General features: G+C 43.9%; 2 protein-coding genes across 9 annotated transcripts in view; one reads left to right on the top strand and one right to left on the bottom strand.

Annotated features, from left to right (window-relative positions):
- Nucleotides 1–3,074: 3,074 nt before the first annotated feature.
- cfap300 (cilia and flagella associated protein 300) lies at nt 3,075–5,853 on the top strand. 3 transcript variants are annotated; one of them, XM_037093254.1, is made up of 8 exons: nt 3,075–3,306; nt 3,816–3,881; nt 4,012–4,093; nt 4,265–4,337; nt 4,465–4,622; nt 4,709–4,881; nt 4,976–5,042; nt 5,310–5,853. In XM_037093254.1, exons 1-8 carry the CDS (start codon nt 3,287–3,289, stop codon nt 5,439–5,441), a joined length of 771 nt encoding a protein of 256 aa, XP_036949149.1. In that variant the 5' UTR covers nt 3,075–3,286; the 3' UTR covers nt 5,442–5,853. The 3 variants fall into 3 exon arrangements, with proteins under 3 accessions (XP_036949149.1, XP_036949150.1, XP_036949148.1); XM_037093255.1 differs by lacking the exon at nt 3,816–3,881 and having other exon boundaries at nt 3,076–3,306; XM_037093253.1 differs by lacking the exon at nt 3,075–3,306 and having other exon boundaries at nt 3,317–3,881.
- Nucleotides 5,854–6,066: 213 nt separating this feature from the next.
- Nucleotides 6,067–16,069, bottom strand: part of LOC119016892 (potassium voltage-gated channel subfamily KQT member 4) — a 49,856-nt gene continuing 39,853 nt past the window's right edge. For all 6 annotated transcript variants that reach the window (XM_037093246.1, XM_037093250.1, XM_037093249.1 and 3 more), the window contains 3 exons: nt 10,846–10,977; nt 9,746–9,884; nt 6,067–9,347 (listed from right to left, as the gene is read on the bottom strand). In XM_037093246.1, the coding sequence (XP_036949141.1) occupies nt 9,144–9,347; nt 9,746–9,884; nt 10,846–10,977 (475 nt within the window). In that variant the 3' untranslated portion in view covers nt 6,067–9,143. The remainder of the gene's footprint in view (nt 9,348–9,745; nt 9,885–10,845; nt 10,978–16,069) is intronic.

Here is a 16,069-nt window from a genome sequence, read left to right on the forward strand (position 1 = left end):
ACAACATGCCATACAAACACAGGAGCCAAGTGCAGAGCGACTGAGAATAACCGGCTTCCTTTGGGACTTTGACAAAGAATGAAAAGAAGTTCAGTACCAAGTTCACTCTCACCATGACATCATTAGGAAAAGTTTCAGATACTGATTGAGTCATTATCAAAATATCACAGCACGATTTTTCCATTGTTCCGCGGGTCGAGGCAAAACTCGTGGTTCCTCTTTCTCATTAGGAGTGGCACTTCAACCGTGTCTACTGGCTATTTATGAGTCAAACCAACGTTCCTGCATTTCTGCCTGTCATATGTCATTTTCTGTTTGCTGTCTCAGGGTTATTTTTTCTAAGATTTGATTTGAGAATTGAGAAGGTGAAGAAACAACAATTGTGCAAAATTGCCTGCAACTCGACTTCATGCGGCTCGTCTTCGTTTCTGCTGTATTTAAGATGACATTGTGAGATGAGGCGAGAAGATAAAGAGAAGAAACCACAGACAAATGCTAAAGATTGATGGTATGGCTTGAAAATGGTCCTCCTGGAAGCCTCTCTGGGTGGGGCTGCTGCAAAGTGGAGCCTCGTAATTGTTTGAGTGACATTAATGCAAAGCCCACAGCATGTTCATCCTGCAGAGGCACAGGTGAAGGAATTTACATCAGTGACCATAATCTCTTGCTCTCATCTAAGTGGAGTGATGGAGAGATAAGGCGAGAGGTTTCAGTCCAGAAATGTTGCTGATGAAGGTAAAACAAGGAATTTGGAGGCTTTGAAAGCATCAGCAGCTTTGCTCATGTGTCCTTTCTCTTCATGTCTCATCCGTTCCTGTCCTCTCACTGTGGAGTTTCCACAATAAAAACACTGAATAAAGTTTTTTTTTATCAACTTTCTAGCAATATTCATACGAACTAGTCACCAGTTATACTGTAAAGAGCCAACTTTGCTGTGATGAAAAAGATGCTGAGAGTACTGGAGTCAAAGATGGTGGACTTTTCCTATCATACATCGTGATGAGCAGTTTGGGGTTTTTTTTGTTCTAAAATACAAATAGTGTCTGTTATTGTTTGTTCAGAACACATTACTATACTGAAATTATATGACACCCCTGTATACGTTCATATTCTCCTTTGCCCATCAAGAATATTCAGACGTACACGGGTAAAAGCTGAGGCAGAAGCAGAGATCAAGCAGAGAAACATCTCTCATTTCGCAACTGTCATCATTTGATCATCATCAGTGTTAGTGACTCATAATCTCTGGCGCGGAAACACGCGACCACAGACAGCAAACATTCCTCGGCTGTTACATCTTCTCACCTGCCTCGCCTGACTGCTGGCCAGGTTTCCACTTACATCCTGACTGATCGAATGAGCTGGAATCAAGTGCAACGATAACACAGCAATCAGCAGACAGCGAGCAAAAAACGTATGTTTCAGCGACTGACTACGTACACTGTCAAAACATCAGTTTGGCACAATTTTCTCTCTCCTTCAGTCTCATGTTGGGGCTGTAGCCGCTGGACCTGGCCCCATCTTTGGCCCCATCAGGCTTCCACTGAAATGACACCGTCTAGACACACTAAATTATCCCAGGCTGTTTTTTTTTATTATAACGTTTAAATTCAGTTCAGTTTATTGCTCTTGCTCCAATTATCATCAGTATTTTGCGGATGGGCTTATAATAAATGTATGGCTAATGGGTTAACACAATTACATCATAAGGCATGTAATGATAAAGGCGAGGAAATATGTTTTAACATCTGCAACCAGCGACAGATTTAAGGACAAGAAACAGCACCATTAATTTAAAAAAACAAATGAAATGGCTTAGAGACATAATAAGTAAGAATCCTGCATGTCAGCCTTTGTTATATACTTTGTCAATTGTTAACATCAATATTTAATCCTCAGTAAATCCATAAATTTACTTTACTTTTATAGGTGTGTCGCCTGTCGCTATAACATCCGGGTTAATGTGAGGAAGGAATACTTTGGATAAACTTAAAACATTACGGTCTTCACGAACATTTGAGGAAAAGTTCACTAAGGTAAAGAATTAAGTAAGGTATCATTTCCCCTCAAGGTTCAGTCTGCAGTCAACATTACAGTACATAAACGATGGACAGTGGAGGTCACCTTTGCGAGTCACTGCTGCAGTCGGGTTGCTCAAAAGGCTCGAAGATAAATCAGTTTTTAATCCAAAGAGTTTCAAATCTAATCTCTGACCTCTCCTCCTGCCATTCACAGATCAGAATCCAATGCAACTTGGAGTGTTTATTCCTCCAGAAGGTCTGGCTCTGCACCTGACAACCTTACAACCTTCTTTGGTTTTTGATCGAGGGACCCCAGGAGGCAGAAATTACATATTGTGCATTTAACATCTGACCCAATGACTAATTGTCACTATTGCACTGTTACCTCATTCATGGTCTCTGTCAGACATTTGATCATCTTCATGGTAATAAATCTGGCATTTTCTGACACAGCGTTGGATTCTTCACACCAAAGGCAGGTGAGTTTGAATACACAGCACAACATGGTTAGATCGTCATGACTTTAGGGTGTCCTCCCACACCGGATATTCTTAGCTCCCCTCGTGGGGAATATCAGGGTCTGGACGTCCCATACTGGAATGTGGATCAAAAGGATCCCACATCCTCCACCATCCTGGTATGCTGGGAATGAAATGGGTATTTGAGCCAAGAGGAATAAAGACACATGTAGGGATGTGAGTTAGGCTGCGCAAGTGTAAACATGTACAAACACAGAGGCGATTGCAGCCCATCATCCTGGTGAGAGACTTCAGAAGACGCCCTTTTGGATCTGGCGTAGAGATGGGGTCTGTAAATTTAATAAGGTTGATGGTAAAAAAAAAAGGGATGTTGCCCTTTTTGTTCCTGGTGGTCAGGTGTTCCTGTCAGATTGAAAAAGATTTACAAGAGAACATTTCCTCACTTCTCATGCATGTTGGCGCTTTCGACCATTTCATGGTCTTCATCATCTGGGGCGAGTTTGTAACTGGACTCTGACGCTGACGTTGTTTTGCCAACTGTTTGTTGCCAAGGTGAAGAATGAAGCCCAGTACATGATGGCACAAACCCGCCTGTATGAGCGAGAACAAAAAATGAGGCCATGAGCCGGATGAGATCATTATGGAGATGGTGGTGCAGGGGCACTGAGGTGGAAAGACGAATGGATATAAGAAACACAACAGAAATCAGAAACAGTGCAGCCTTCACCCAGTGAACGAGTGTTTGTAAAAGAAGACAAGGTCCCCCTCTGGTGGCTGTGAAGACACATGTCGTCTGTCTGCTGCAGGTAAACCTTTATTCATCCAGTACGACACTATGGAACTAATTCAATACGTGTCTCGAGTTTAGTACAAACACTTCTGGGGGAAAAAAACACCACGTTAACTCGACAAAATCCCAATTACAGTCAAAGTTGTGGCGATATTAATGCTAGCTTTTTGAAAAAGACCGTTAGCGGCATAGCAGAGTCCGTTGTCAAGGCAACATGTAAACGAATCTTCTAAGATGGGTGGAGAAGCGTGATTACCCACTCTGTCATTACTCCGTGTTAACCGAGACAAACCGTTCGAAGAGGACGCTGGTTGGCTGTTAGTGAGCACACCTGCCGCTGATTGGCCCGTAATCGCCTACAAACCTGTCACTTATTTCTGAACACGAGTGAACCCTCTGTTAGTTTAAAGGCTAACAACACAAATACTCAGTAAAAAAAAAAAAAAAAAAAAAAAAGAAGAAGAAGAAGAAGAAGAAGAAGATGGCTGGAGAGAAATGGGACTTTGACAAAACTTTTTCTTTCAGTCCTCTTCCGTCCAAGAAACTCCCCTTTCTACAGGATAAAGACACTTTGGCGCTGTTTATGAAATGGTGAGGACAGGAAAAAAAGAGTTAATCTAAGTGTTTTTTGTTGTTGTTGTTGGTGTTGGTTTGTACTGTCAGTCATTAGCTGTGTTGTAGGTTAGCTTAGCTTGTGTTTTAATACCTGTGTTGATTTCAGGTCCATGCTGGGGAGGCTCTCTGCTCGGTCTTACAGCTTTGACCAGACATTTTACCCTTACAACAGTGAGAGGTTTGCACTGGTAAGACCCATCATACCAGTCTTAAATTACAATGTAATTGGCCTCTAGAAAAAAAAATGTGCTGCTTCTCAAGCTCATGAAAAACAACATTTACTGGTTGTCTGTTTTGATAATGTATCTCACTGAACTCAATCATATGTGAATGCTTGGTGTCCCCCTGTGGGTGCGCAGTGTTTCTTCAGAGACCCTGATGTGGTATCCAGCCTGTCCAAAGAGCTGAAGGCCGGAGCCTGGGTGCCTCTCGGTATGTCATGTCCCCCCAGGAAGCCTTTTCATCACTGATAGTATGAAATTGATCCCATCTGCTGGACAATATTGGCAGTCAAATCTCAGTGGAATGTTTTGGACTTCTGTGTGTGTTTTTCTTGTAGACAAGCCAGTGGTGTGTGTTGATGTGGAGCTGGTGCCGTGCACTCAGGTCTCCATGGAGCTGTTTGACCCAATCTACTCTTGTGGGATCCTGAGGCCCTCTGGACATGTAGTTAAATGCTTTCATGATGTCTACCCCGACTATGATGAACTCAGACGGGTCAGTTACTCTTTCCTCATCCACCTGTTTGTCCATCTTAATCATTTTTGGCACGGATTCAAACAAGTCTCCCTCCGCTCCTCCAGATGTTGCAGGAGGAGGACTCTGAGCACTACTACGTGGTTGGGAGGGAGGAGCGGGGAGAGTTTCTGTTTCGCATCTTCGAGCACCTGTGTGTCGGAGGAGAGCTCTGTCAGTACGAAGACACCATCGATCCTTACATCAGCACCACAAAGCAAATCTATAAAGACCTGATCAGGTGGGCAGAATCTGACCATCTCTGCTGAAATCATACATGTCCATCACTAGCTTCGTTGTGATCTACTAATTACTTACCACCCTTTGCAATGTAGTGTTCAGAAGGATCCAGAGACTAAGAAGATCAGTGTTGTGTCCACAGTCCTCAGAGTCTGGGCTTATGTAAGTGACTGGTTGAATGTCTGTTTTTGCCAATTAAATTCCCATGCATACCAGTTCATGTATTTGTCAGATTAAATGCAGTTGTGACTTTGAATTGGCTGATGATTCAAAGCCATTTTAAGATACCCGTTAAATTCAATTCATGTAAACATACCATATACTAACTTAACATCTGTATATTGATATGATTTGCATATGATTTGCAAACGATGCATCTTGGCCAAAAATGTAGCTGTTCTTATATTTTTTGTGTTATATTTTCTGTAGGACGAGTCTGGGAGATGCTACCCCGGGAGGAGAGAAGAGAAGCAGACGTTTGCCTATTTGATTGTCGACCCCTTCAAACGACACGTGACTTTGTTCTACCACTGCTACGGTGTAGGGCATTTCACGCAGTGACAGCGTAGAACTGATCATTTTCCTGCAGAACTTGTCAGACCCCTGGTGGATATATGTATGTAAAAACACGAGCTCAGACTGGGAGCTTAAAGGATGAGAACACTGCAGTCAGTCAGCTTTCCTACTCAATTGTTGGGAGAAATTTGATTGGTAAATGCTAATGTCAGCATAGTGTACTTAAGTAAAAGGTCTTAAAGTATCTCAAATTAAATGTACCTAATATACTTAGTATCTAAAGCACAGGTAAAAGTGAATCGTACTACATATACAGTATGTGCATGTATGTATACTGTATACCCTGGGTTGACTGATTATAATAATATGATTATTATTATATTCAGCATCTTTTTTGATTTTTGGATTTGGTCTTTGTGTTAATCCGATTGCGAATAAATTAAATTAATTGAAAAATGTGCTGCCCTCACTCGGATGCAACATACAATCTGCAAAGTAAATTGTTACCAATATTATTAAATCAATGTAGCACAATAGAAAGTAAAATATTTGCCTCCAAAATGGAGTGGAGTGGACTAACAGCGGTTAGATTCCATTGCTGAATATTTGCCCAAACTCACACAGCATTGATTGGAATACTTTCGGCACAAAAAGGAGACCACAGTCAGCATACAGTCCAAAGAGCTTTATTGAAACAAATAAATTAATAAGTTAGTCAAGTGAGCTAATTTAACCTCAGCAGATACACATTTTCATATCTCTTTAAAATATCAAATAGAGGTGTGCATTAGATTAGAAAACAAAGTAAGCGCCATATTTCATCAACCAGTAGCTACATCAATTGGAATTGGAAGACTTTGTCGGCTTGGCCTTTCGCTTATTGCTTTGATCAGTGTGTTTCATTTCAACAACAGTTCTACGACCTAAGAGAGCAGTTAAAGGGCAACGAGCTGGAATGTCAAATGGCAGCAAGTCAGTGAACGATGGATCGTGGGGCGTCGTGAAGAAGAACAGAATGGTAAAAGAGAAAAGAGAGAACGTGCAGATTGAGTCATGCATAGCATTCAGTCAGTTAGACAATCGGTTTCTCATACTCAGATATCTATTCTAGCGCCCCCTAGTGGCCTCAGAGGTAGTTGTGTGGAAGCCATATTTTGCTCTACGTGACATGCTTATGTGCAGAGTTTGTCCTCTGACAGTACAAATGTCCATGCCTCCAGCCTCTGGATCTGGTGTTTACATACAGTGAGGGTGTGGATGCGAGGAGGTTACAATGATATGCTAAACATAGTACTAACAGTATTATTATCAGAAAATATCAAAGGTTGCAGCACCTAAACCCTAGAATTACAAGTTCACAACAATTGATTTGGAGGTGTTTCTTTAGTTTGATCAAGGTTAGAGCATGGCTATCCTCATGTGTTACCCCCTCTGAAACACTCTTTAAAGCAGCATTAATATTTAAGTTTGAGACAAAACTCTATCAGTAACAGAACGAGGACATAGAAGGCACAGGTCATTTCCTTTTACAGGAGACATCCTTTTTAAGTTTTTTTTTTTTTCTTCTTCTTCCTCTAACACTGGGGCCACCACTAACAACAACATGCAATACAGTGGTCTCACATACATTTTCCTGAAGCTCAACATTCCAGGTGACAGTGAAGTGTTCACTCTAATAATGCCTCTAATAAGTAGGCATCTCGGCTAGCGTTTTTTTTTTTTCTATTAAATTAATGCAAAATTGTATGATGCCAATAGCAATTTCTGAGGTGCCATTTTATTCCCAAATGGCAGCAAGAGCATCAACTGGAACAACGTAGTACATTCACTGATTGAAGTCTAGGCTTGGTTTGAATGTGAAAATGGAGCACCTGAGTCAATTGGCTTGACCGGACCAAATAACTGAATCGCTTGCAGGGACAGACAGAGTGTTTTCTTGGTGGAAGGCTGGCAGCAATTATCAGATGACGTTAAAAAAATATACACGAGCTCTGCGAGTGGTGAGTGCGAACCTGATCAGCTGTGAGTAGTTACAGTTGTGTCATCGATGATTCAACTCGACAAAAAATGAAGAAAGGAAAATGCTACATTTTGTTAAAGATCGTATTTAAATGAATTAAATATATTAACTTGTCTCCTACATTCACTTAAACAACCAAAATCAATAAAAAAAAACAAAACATCGAAATCTGCCATTATTAGTTACACAAAATCGAGTGCATGAACATAATTACAGTAAAGAAATCAAAACAAAGACAAAAAAAAACAAAACAAAAAACGTGTTATAGTTATCAAGTGCCAAAGTATTTAAGTAAAGGAATTGCTTTCGTCGTGTTCGTATGTGTGTGCATTTTGTGCACTCTCCAGTTTTGTCCACAGGCACAGAGCGTCCGCTGTGCGTCAAACATGTACGAGAAAGAACCAGAAAAGAGCGAAGAGAGAGAGAGAGGTGGACTGACGAAGCCCAGCCCGGCACGCTGTCTGTTCGTAGTAGGGCTGTAAGGCTGGAGCCATTTCCTAAGACACGTGCATTCATGAGGAGGATAGCCTGGATTTCATGCGTTAGACCTGGACACCTTACAGGTTGTTGGTTGTTCAAAACTGGCCAAAAAAGTCACTTTGCGTCCGATGACTGTGAGAAAGGTTGCGATGTATTACCGTCTGCCTGACCTGAGGCTAGATGTGAGCGGTGTGGAAAAAAAAACAAAAACAAAAACATGATGACATAAACGTCTAAATTCTGGCTGGGGATCAGTGAGGTTTCATCTACAGGACTGGTCTGAGGAACATGCACGTCTTAGCGAGGCGGGCTGCAAGACAGAGAGGTTTAAAGGGCTTGTTACTGGACACTGTGAAAGGACATTTTGGCTCTATGAATCCTAAATAAGTAGCAACATTCTTTGCTTGAATGCCAGCCAAACTCATCTCTTGGGGAGGAGGGGGGTATTTTTATTTAAATTTTTTTTTGCAAGTGGGCTTGTACGAGAAATAACTTCTGAGAGCGGGAATGGAGATGAAAACAAACAACGATGTACAATATACATCAGTCACTCTGACACATTCTCCTGGCTCTGTTTTGGGCGATTACAGCAGGGTTTACATGTTTAAAACTCCCTTGTTTGGGGTGGGAGGTGTACCGTGGAGTCTTGGTGCTTTGGCAAGGTGGCTGTCAGCCCAGTCTGTCCGCCCAGGTCGCGTCTTTGTTCGTCTGGTGGTTTGGGACCCATTGCAACCATCTTAAGGTACTGAACAAATGACTGGCATGGCACTTGCAAACTGTCAGTCAGTCGATTTAAGCAGAAATGAAGGCGGGAGGAAAAGATTTCTCCAAAGACTTACAAAAATCCAACGCTAAGTGTCTGAGTATCTACAGTTGAAGCTTAAACGTAGGCATAGATATATAGCAAGAGGTGAAAGCGGGGAGGGGTAGTGGTTCAGTAGTCAAGTCATAGTTGTTCACGTGTCCTCTCCACCTCTATCCTCATCTCGCCGGGCTGAGAGTGTGCAGTGCGTAGCCTTGGCTGAGGCTCCTTGTCAGGTGGGGCCATCTGGTGGCCTCTGGAAACACATTCACGTCAGGAATAAAGACGAGGGGATGGAGGGGTAAAACGAAAAAAACATCCCAGACAGGCATGAAATGAAGCGAGTAGAGGACAACAAGGTCAGGCTGCTCGGAGTGAGGGCTGCAGGGAGACGTAACTGTAAAGGGTTTGTGTTCCAGCAGCCCCAGGACCGCTCGTCTCGCTGTCATTCCAAGTTGCCGCTCTCAGACATGGAGATGTTGAGCGTGTTAGCGGAGGGGAAGAGGTCTCTTTGGTCCGTGGGGCTCTGGTAGTCAGACGTCAGGTCGGGGTCCAGGAGGGTGGACAGGGTGAAGTTGGACGAGCCTTTCTTCAGGCACTGGGAGTAGAAGCTGAGCAGGAGGTCCAGCTTGTTTTCTATAGACTGTACCTGAACGAACACACACAGATCGAAATATGTCAGGCCTCTTTGGCACCAGCTCATCTGTCTCTCTAAATGAGATGAAACATGTTTCTAGAGTTAGAGTTTGGGTGGATGGTGACATTTGTTATCGTTCAAAAACAACATATCCCGTGAGTCTTAGCCATTTGCTGTCAAATCCACTTAGGAGCTGTAGAAATAAAAGAATAATAACTCCTGAGATAGCTGAACAGGGACTTCAGCTCTTAAATACCAAAGTGCATCATTTCCTGCTTTCAGTTTACTGCACTTCCTGTCCTTTTAACAGCTCGACCAGTGTGAATGAAAGCAATCCACTGAGGTTTTTGTTCCTGGTTTACATGTTCGTGCGGACGGCACGGCTCCACAAATCAAACTCTTTCCCTTACCTGTTTTTCCACTTTGACTACGCGTCCCATCATGCTTAGCTCATCCAGCGGGTCCAGTTCTGGTGGCGTCTTCTCTCCCTTTTCAGGGCGCGCCTTCTTATCGGGCTGGCCGGCTCCTCGCCCAATTATCTGGTCCACCCTTATACACAACAACAGATGACAATGAATATGATGTCGACTTAAGACTCACAGGATCTAGGTTGGTAAGCCTTTTTTATTGATTTGGTTTAAGCTTAAAGGAGTAGTTTGAAATTTAGGGAAACTCCACCCTCTCTGTGCAGTAATTATTACCTACACCCTACGAATGCTACCGCTGGCTTAGCTTAGCACAGAGACTGGAAACGGGAGAGAACAGCTCGTCCGGCTTCGTCCAAAGGCGACAAAATCCACCTACCAGCACCTCTAAAGCAAAGTTACTTGAAATTATCCATTACAAGACTGTTTCTTGGCCAGGAGCACAGTCTGAGTTGGCTGTGACAACAAAACTCCAGAAAGTCACTGTTCCTGGTCAAGAAATAGTCACTTTAACATTATATTTTTGGGCAGATTAATAACCTTCAGAGGTGCTGGTAGGCAGATGTTATTACCTTTGGACAGAGCCAGAAAAGCTGTTTCCCCCTTGTGACCAGTCCTAACGTTAAGCTGAGCTCATTTTGGCCTTTAGGGTTAGGGTGAGGGGTCTCTTCCCTTCCACTGAAAATGGACCTTTTTTGAAAACACCTTGCAGGGCGAAGACTCCATTTTCAGCGTCAACGCCTGGACGGGCAGAAACAGAGACAAACTGGCGATGTTTGAATTATCCAGGAGGATTCTGTGAAGAGCTGTCACGTTTCCCTGGCTCATCATTTTTTTGTCTTTCAAGATGAAATGTTAGTAAAAATCATTTATAGTGTTTTCTGCAACTAAGCGAAGTACCGCACAATATAAAATCTGTTTCCTGTTTCTCTTTTCCATGATATTTTATTTCAGCTGTATTTTATTTCTGATACAGTGCAAAAACTGTGCAGTTCCCAAAATGTCGGACTTCCGTTGAGAAGGTAGGTTCGAAGGCACGTGAACATTTTTCACTCTTTTTTTTTTTTTTGTCGTGTGCAACCTACCGCGTCTGCAGGCTCTTGATACGACCCAGCATATCCAGGTGTCCAGCCGAGTACTGCTCTATGACGTCCTTCACGTCATACGGACGCAACGTCTCCTTGAACTTCCTCTTGGCCACCAGGAACTTTAAGATCCTTCAGAAAACACACACACACACGAGATTCACTGTTAACGCTTCACTTAGAACCTTTGAAGAGCCTCGCACAGCACATCCGCACATTTAGACGTACAGTAAACCTTTGGGAAAATGCAGGACAGCTATCAAACGGTGCGGGGGACCCGGAGAATAACAAGATTAATCACAGTCACGGTGACCTTATCATCCACAAACAGCCCCATAAAGGGAGCGGAGTCGCATCGCACCAAGCCATGTGGATATATTGTGATGATGACAACATCTCCAAGAGACATTTGCTTATCAGTACTTGCTGTTTCAGCAAATCCGCAGACAGTAATGTGTGACACACACACACACACACACACACACACACACCTCTGAGCTTTCCCTTGTTTCTGCTCTTTTCTCAGTTTGACAGCCACGTCGTTGCCACTGGTGAACAACAGCTGCTGCGAGTCCCAAGCGCACACAGCTCATCATCACCGCCCACATGTGGGGGAATCACACGTAGGAATGTTGACCCAGCAGTACTGCGCCCGGCGAGCACATCACTGACAACCTCCTCTGAGGGAGTCAGACGTCATGAGGGCTGAGGGGGTGGGGGGGGGGGGAGTGGAGGATGTGCAAGAGATAATGGGAAGGGAGCGGAGGAAGGAAGTTAAGGCATGTGCTGTGCTCCGGGTGGGTCAGTCAATTCCCTTCTAATCACTTACGTGATAGGCAGCTCAGAGATGCTGGCTCCGCACAAGGCCTGGAAACGCCAAATGTAAGCAAAAACAAAATATACACACTCGAGCTGTCATCTCGCCCTGTGATGGATTGCGCCACAAGTCAAGCTGGGAGAGATGGCGAGAGTGGAGGGCGACGGGGGGGTTGGGACGGGGGGGGTTATTTTACGAGGGAATCCTATCTCACACAACCAGACCACTAAGTCCACTATAATACTCTCAGTGGCCTTCAAGGGAGGGAGAAAAAAGAAATCACATCAAAGGTCCGGGAGGCGGAAGATCAGAAGCACTCAGCTGTTTCTGGGAAAAACGTCACAAACACAAAAAAAAAAGATGCCACAAATGCAATGCACCTACACACCCTGCACACACCTACACATGTGGGTTAAGAAGGAGCAAGTGAAATCTGAACTCTGAGAGCGGGGGTCACTCTCTGAAATAACCGCCGTAACCTTTGTCGGGGTCTGCAGCACTTGCATTTTTTTTTTTTTGTACAGTGACCCGTGTTGTAAAAAAAAAAAATGAAGGAAAGGTGTGAGCGGAAGGAGAACAGAAGCAGGAGGAGGAGGAGGAGGCTTGGGGGTGGCAGCGGCGCTCTGTTTCTTGATGACTCCTGCGTTTGGGGGTATTTTTGCAGCCCGTCTTTTCTTATTCTGCAGGTAGATGCAGATTTTTTTGCCAGGGTGGGTCTCAGGTGTGGGTGAGAGAAAAGGTTGGGGGAGAACGGGGGATGGGGTGGGTGGGGGCTTTTTGATTTGGATCCTCGGAGGGTTTCCTCAAAACGCTGACTCTCTCTCTCTCTCTTGGCCCGTTCATGATACATGGTAAGGTGTGACTGTGGGCACCCCCCCCCCCCAACTCCCCACCGAAGAAAAAAAAAACTTCCAGCTACAGTGCAAAAGTCACTGGCAGTGGCACGGTGCAGCTTGCACAGCTCACGGAGAGATATTACACCGTGTTCGGAAGTCAAGATGCGAAAGCACAGCGATTGGAGGGACAGGGGGTGTCATCGAAATGCTTGCATAGCTAGTCCAAATATTTTTCGCAATTCAGCAAAGGTGGATCCCTGATAGTCTCCAATGGCAGGGTCTTATCTGGGACTTGAAAATGACTGTTATGCTGACAGATATTCTAGCTGGGCCAAGTCAGGCGAGCCACTGCAAGGGGCAAGTCTGATTCGTCACTAGATAAGACTACCGACCTGCGACGCGAACAAAATCCGACGTACAAGCTACAGCGCATGTTCTTACAGAAAAACACAATGCGTAGACGTTTTTATTACTTTAAAAATGTGCGTCAGAAACTGATGACGCGGACTCAAGATGAAATGGTTATAAATAGAAGTCATGTCCGAGAGATTTTTTTTTTTACAAAGCGGGAGCTTCATCTGAGACTGCAAATGGGCAGAAATGTGGTGTTTCGTGTGACAGTTTTTTGTCGTTCCAGAGGAGGGTAGATGACAAAAGGACATCAGGCCTTGTTTGTCTCCCCCCTCCTCTCGTCTTCTTCACGTCGTGCTCCCTCCGTACCCAAACGGAACAGCGTATACATTTACCCAGGCAGCCGGGCACTGATAAACCACATGCATCTCTCCGAAGTGAAGTCTCAGCACTAAGTCCTGCTGCAAAATTCTGTGTTTCACAGAAATCAATCATGAACCATGCTTGGCTAAGATGCTGCATCTGTGTGTGTGTGTGTGTGTGTGTGTGTGTGTGTGAAGCACCTGCTGTTTTCACACCTGCGCCATCTACAGGACCTCCCTCCCTTCTATTGTCTGCAGCACAGAGCAGCTGAGGTCAGACTTATTTGCTGAGTCAAGTGCGAACCAGAGGAGAGGTCATTTGAAGCGCTCTCTGTGGCATAACATTAATACATCACGCTGTATCCACAGACCGCTGCTGTACATTCAGTTTAAGTTTCATCATGCGAATAGGGTCACACAGCGAATTAAAGAATTCACTTCAATTCGAAGCACCAGTGAGAGACTGAGGCTCCTAAAACATTTATAAAACAGAACTGTTTTGACTTCCGTTCTTCTGCATGATGGAGGGTTATAACTCCTCTTTTTTTTTTTTAATGTAGAACTTTTTAACTTGTTTTCATTGAGAAACAATGGTGGGATGGTTAAGCTGTAGGTGCGTCGTTGAGATATCCTGAAGTCTCAAACGCACCGTCTCTGAGGCGCACACGCAGCAGTTCCTGTACCTTAACGAGGCTCAGGTGTGGAAAAACGCAGCTGCTGTGAGACATCAGTGTGCGAAGTTGAGTCACCGCGTGGAGACGTCAGTGGTGCCGAGACACGTCTTGGGACAGTGTAAAGAAAGCTAAACAGCCCAACTGCTCCTGAACTTTTTGGAGGAGCAGTTTGTTTATATCCGAGAATCCAACTAAGCGAGGCAAAGACCAGCGCTGGGGAGGCTTCATGCTAACGTGCTAACGGACCTGATGGCTGCCGTCCAGCAAACTGGAAAACAGGTAACCACCTAATTGTTCATGAAATAGATAGATAGATAGATAGATAGATAGATAGATAGATAGATAGATAGATAGATAGGTAGATATTTCATGTGTTTCTGATGTAGATTTTCCCCACAACATGTTCCATTTTCCTTACTATAATACTGTTTTGTGACACATTTTACCTTTATCGAAAAATGTCAGTTTCTTGTGATTGGGATATTGCACTCGCCATATTGTGATGTCAATCATATTTTGATGAACTGTGCAGCCCTTATTGTCTTGTTACAACTCTTAATGTTACATCTGCTCCATCGCTCTCATTAAAAGAGACCTGTTTTCATTCTTTTCTTTTCCTCCAGTGTTTTAGATTTGGTTTGTGCGCATATAAAGGGTCTTCAAAGTTGAAAAGCCCAAACTCTGCAACCTCCTGACATCACACTACATCATCGTACCACACTTTTCATGCCTAGTGGCTAGTTTGGTACGTAAGAATTAATTATGCACAGCTGCTCTGTTGTTGGCCGCTCAGAACAGTATGATGCATGTGTGTGTGTTTAATCTCAGACAATTTAGTTGCTTCACATCACAAATTGCCTTGCGGTTAATTTTGTCATTCAGCATGGCCAATCAGGTGTTAGCATGTTGCTCGGCTAATGTGGCTATGGACTAATGTTATTCTGAGAGTCGAGAGAAACTGTGTGACCGTTGAGCCTCCATCTTAGTTAATGCTAGCTTTGTTATTATATGAATCTCTGAATATGAAAACATGTCATGAAATTGAAATACTTTCACACAAGGATGTCTCGTACTTAACTGTTACATTACATTCTCAGTGGCATCCTCATCACACATGCGTACGTTTAATACTGGACCAGGATTGGATTCCGAACTATTTGTGATGTCACTAGAGAGAATTTAAACTTTCACTATGGCTACTGTCAAACTCTGCACATACGTAATTCTGCACAATGAAGCTTAAACACTCAACTGTGAGAAAGAGACGAAAAAATATTCTTTTTTGAGTTGAAGGGGACTTTAAAGATCTTCTTTTGTAGATACAGACAGAAGACACAGCGCGCAAGAAAGCGCTAGGACATGCAACTAAGATCCCCAAGTGGAATCGAACAGACGATGATGTGATTACATGCATTTTAACAGCTGGGCCACACACCCACACCCACACACACACACATTCTGTTTATTTCCAGGCACATTCCCACTTCATTCAAGGGCTTCAGAGAGTACGTATGGTAGCGCATAGACAGCGTCACGCCACTATGATGCTGCGAGGGAAACAGCGCTGACATCAGGGAGCAGAAAGAGAGCCGCTCTAATCCGCTCTCATCAAACCTCTCTGGAGACCAGCATGGCCCCAACACCAGATGTCTGCTAGCAGCAGTTGTAGTTTTTTTCTGCCACCATCAGTGAAAAACTCTACGCACCAACTCTGCGAATGTGTGTTGTAAGGACATCTGCCTCTCATACACGGCTATAACAACACATCGAAGCTTATAGCCGAGGAATTACAGGAAGAGATGACACAATGACAGCAATCAGTATCAATACCAGCGACGCTTTTAATCAATTGGTATTACAGTTGTCCTTGTCTAAACTGAGGAATATCGTTTCCCCCTGTGCAGTCATAATGTACAGGGATCCTTCAGCTTTACTGTATGGATATGTGTGTGTTGGTGTGTGTGTGTGTACTATCACGCCACCTTACACATGACCGGCCTGAATGAGCTGAGCAACAAGGTCACTCGAGGGAACTAACCCTGCCTGCAAAAGGGCTCAGTTTCCCCTCCTAAGTGGACGTTTCTACTCCGTCAGCTAAATCGACACACACCAGCGCCTAAATGGAGGAGCAGCATGTTGTTCGGCCATTAACACAGCCCGTAAATACCCCGAGAAGAGCATACG

The sequence above is a fragment of the Acanthopagrus latus genome, chromosome 3, assembly GCF_904848185.1.
Source record: "Acanthopagrus latus isolate v.2019 chromosome 3, fAcaLat1.1, whole genome shotgun sequence".
Classification (NCBI taxonomy): domain Eukaryota; kingdom Metazoa; phylum Chordata; class Actinopteri; order Spariformes; family Sparidae; genus Acanthopagrus; species Acanthopagrus latus.

Excerpts from the sequence above, each read along its gene's own strand:
- cfap300 (XM_037093253.1), top strand. The coding sequence starts at position 3,772 with ATGGCTGGAGAGAAATGGGACTTTGACAAAACTTTTTCTTTCAGTCCT. Across the intron at positions 4,338-4,464 it reads CGGAGCCTGGGTGCCTCTCG|ACAAGCCAGTGGTGTGTGTT; the intron begins GTATGTCATGTC and ends TTTTTCTTGTAG. Across the intron at positions 4,623-4,708 it reads ACTATGATGAACTCAGACGG|ATGTTGCAGGAGGAGGACTC; the intron begins GTCAGTTACTCT and ends CCGCTCCTCCAG.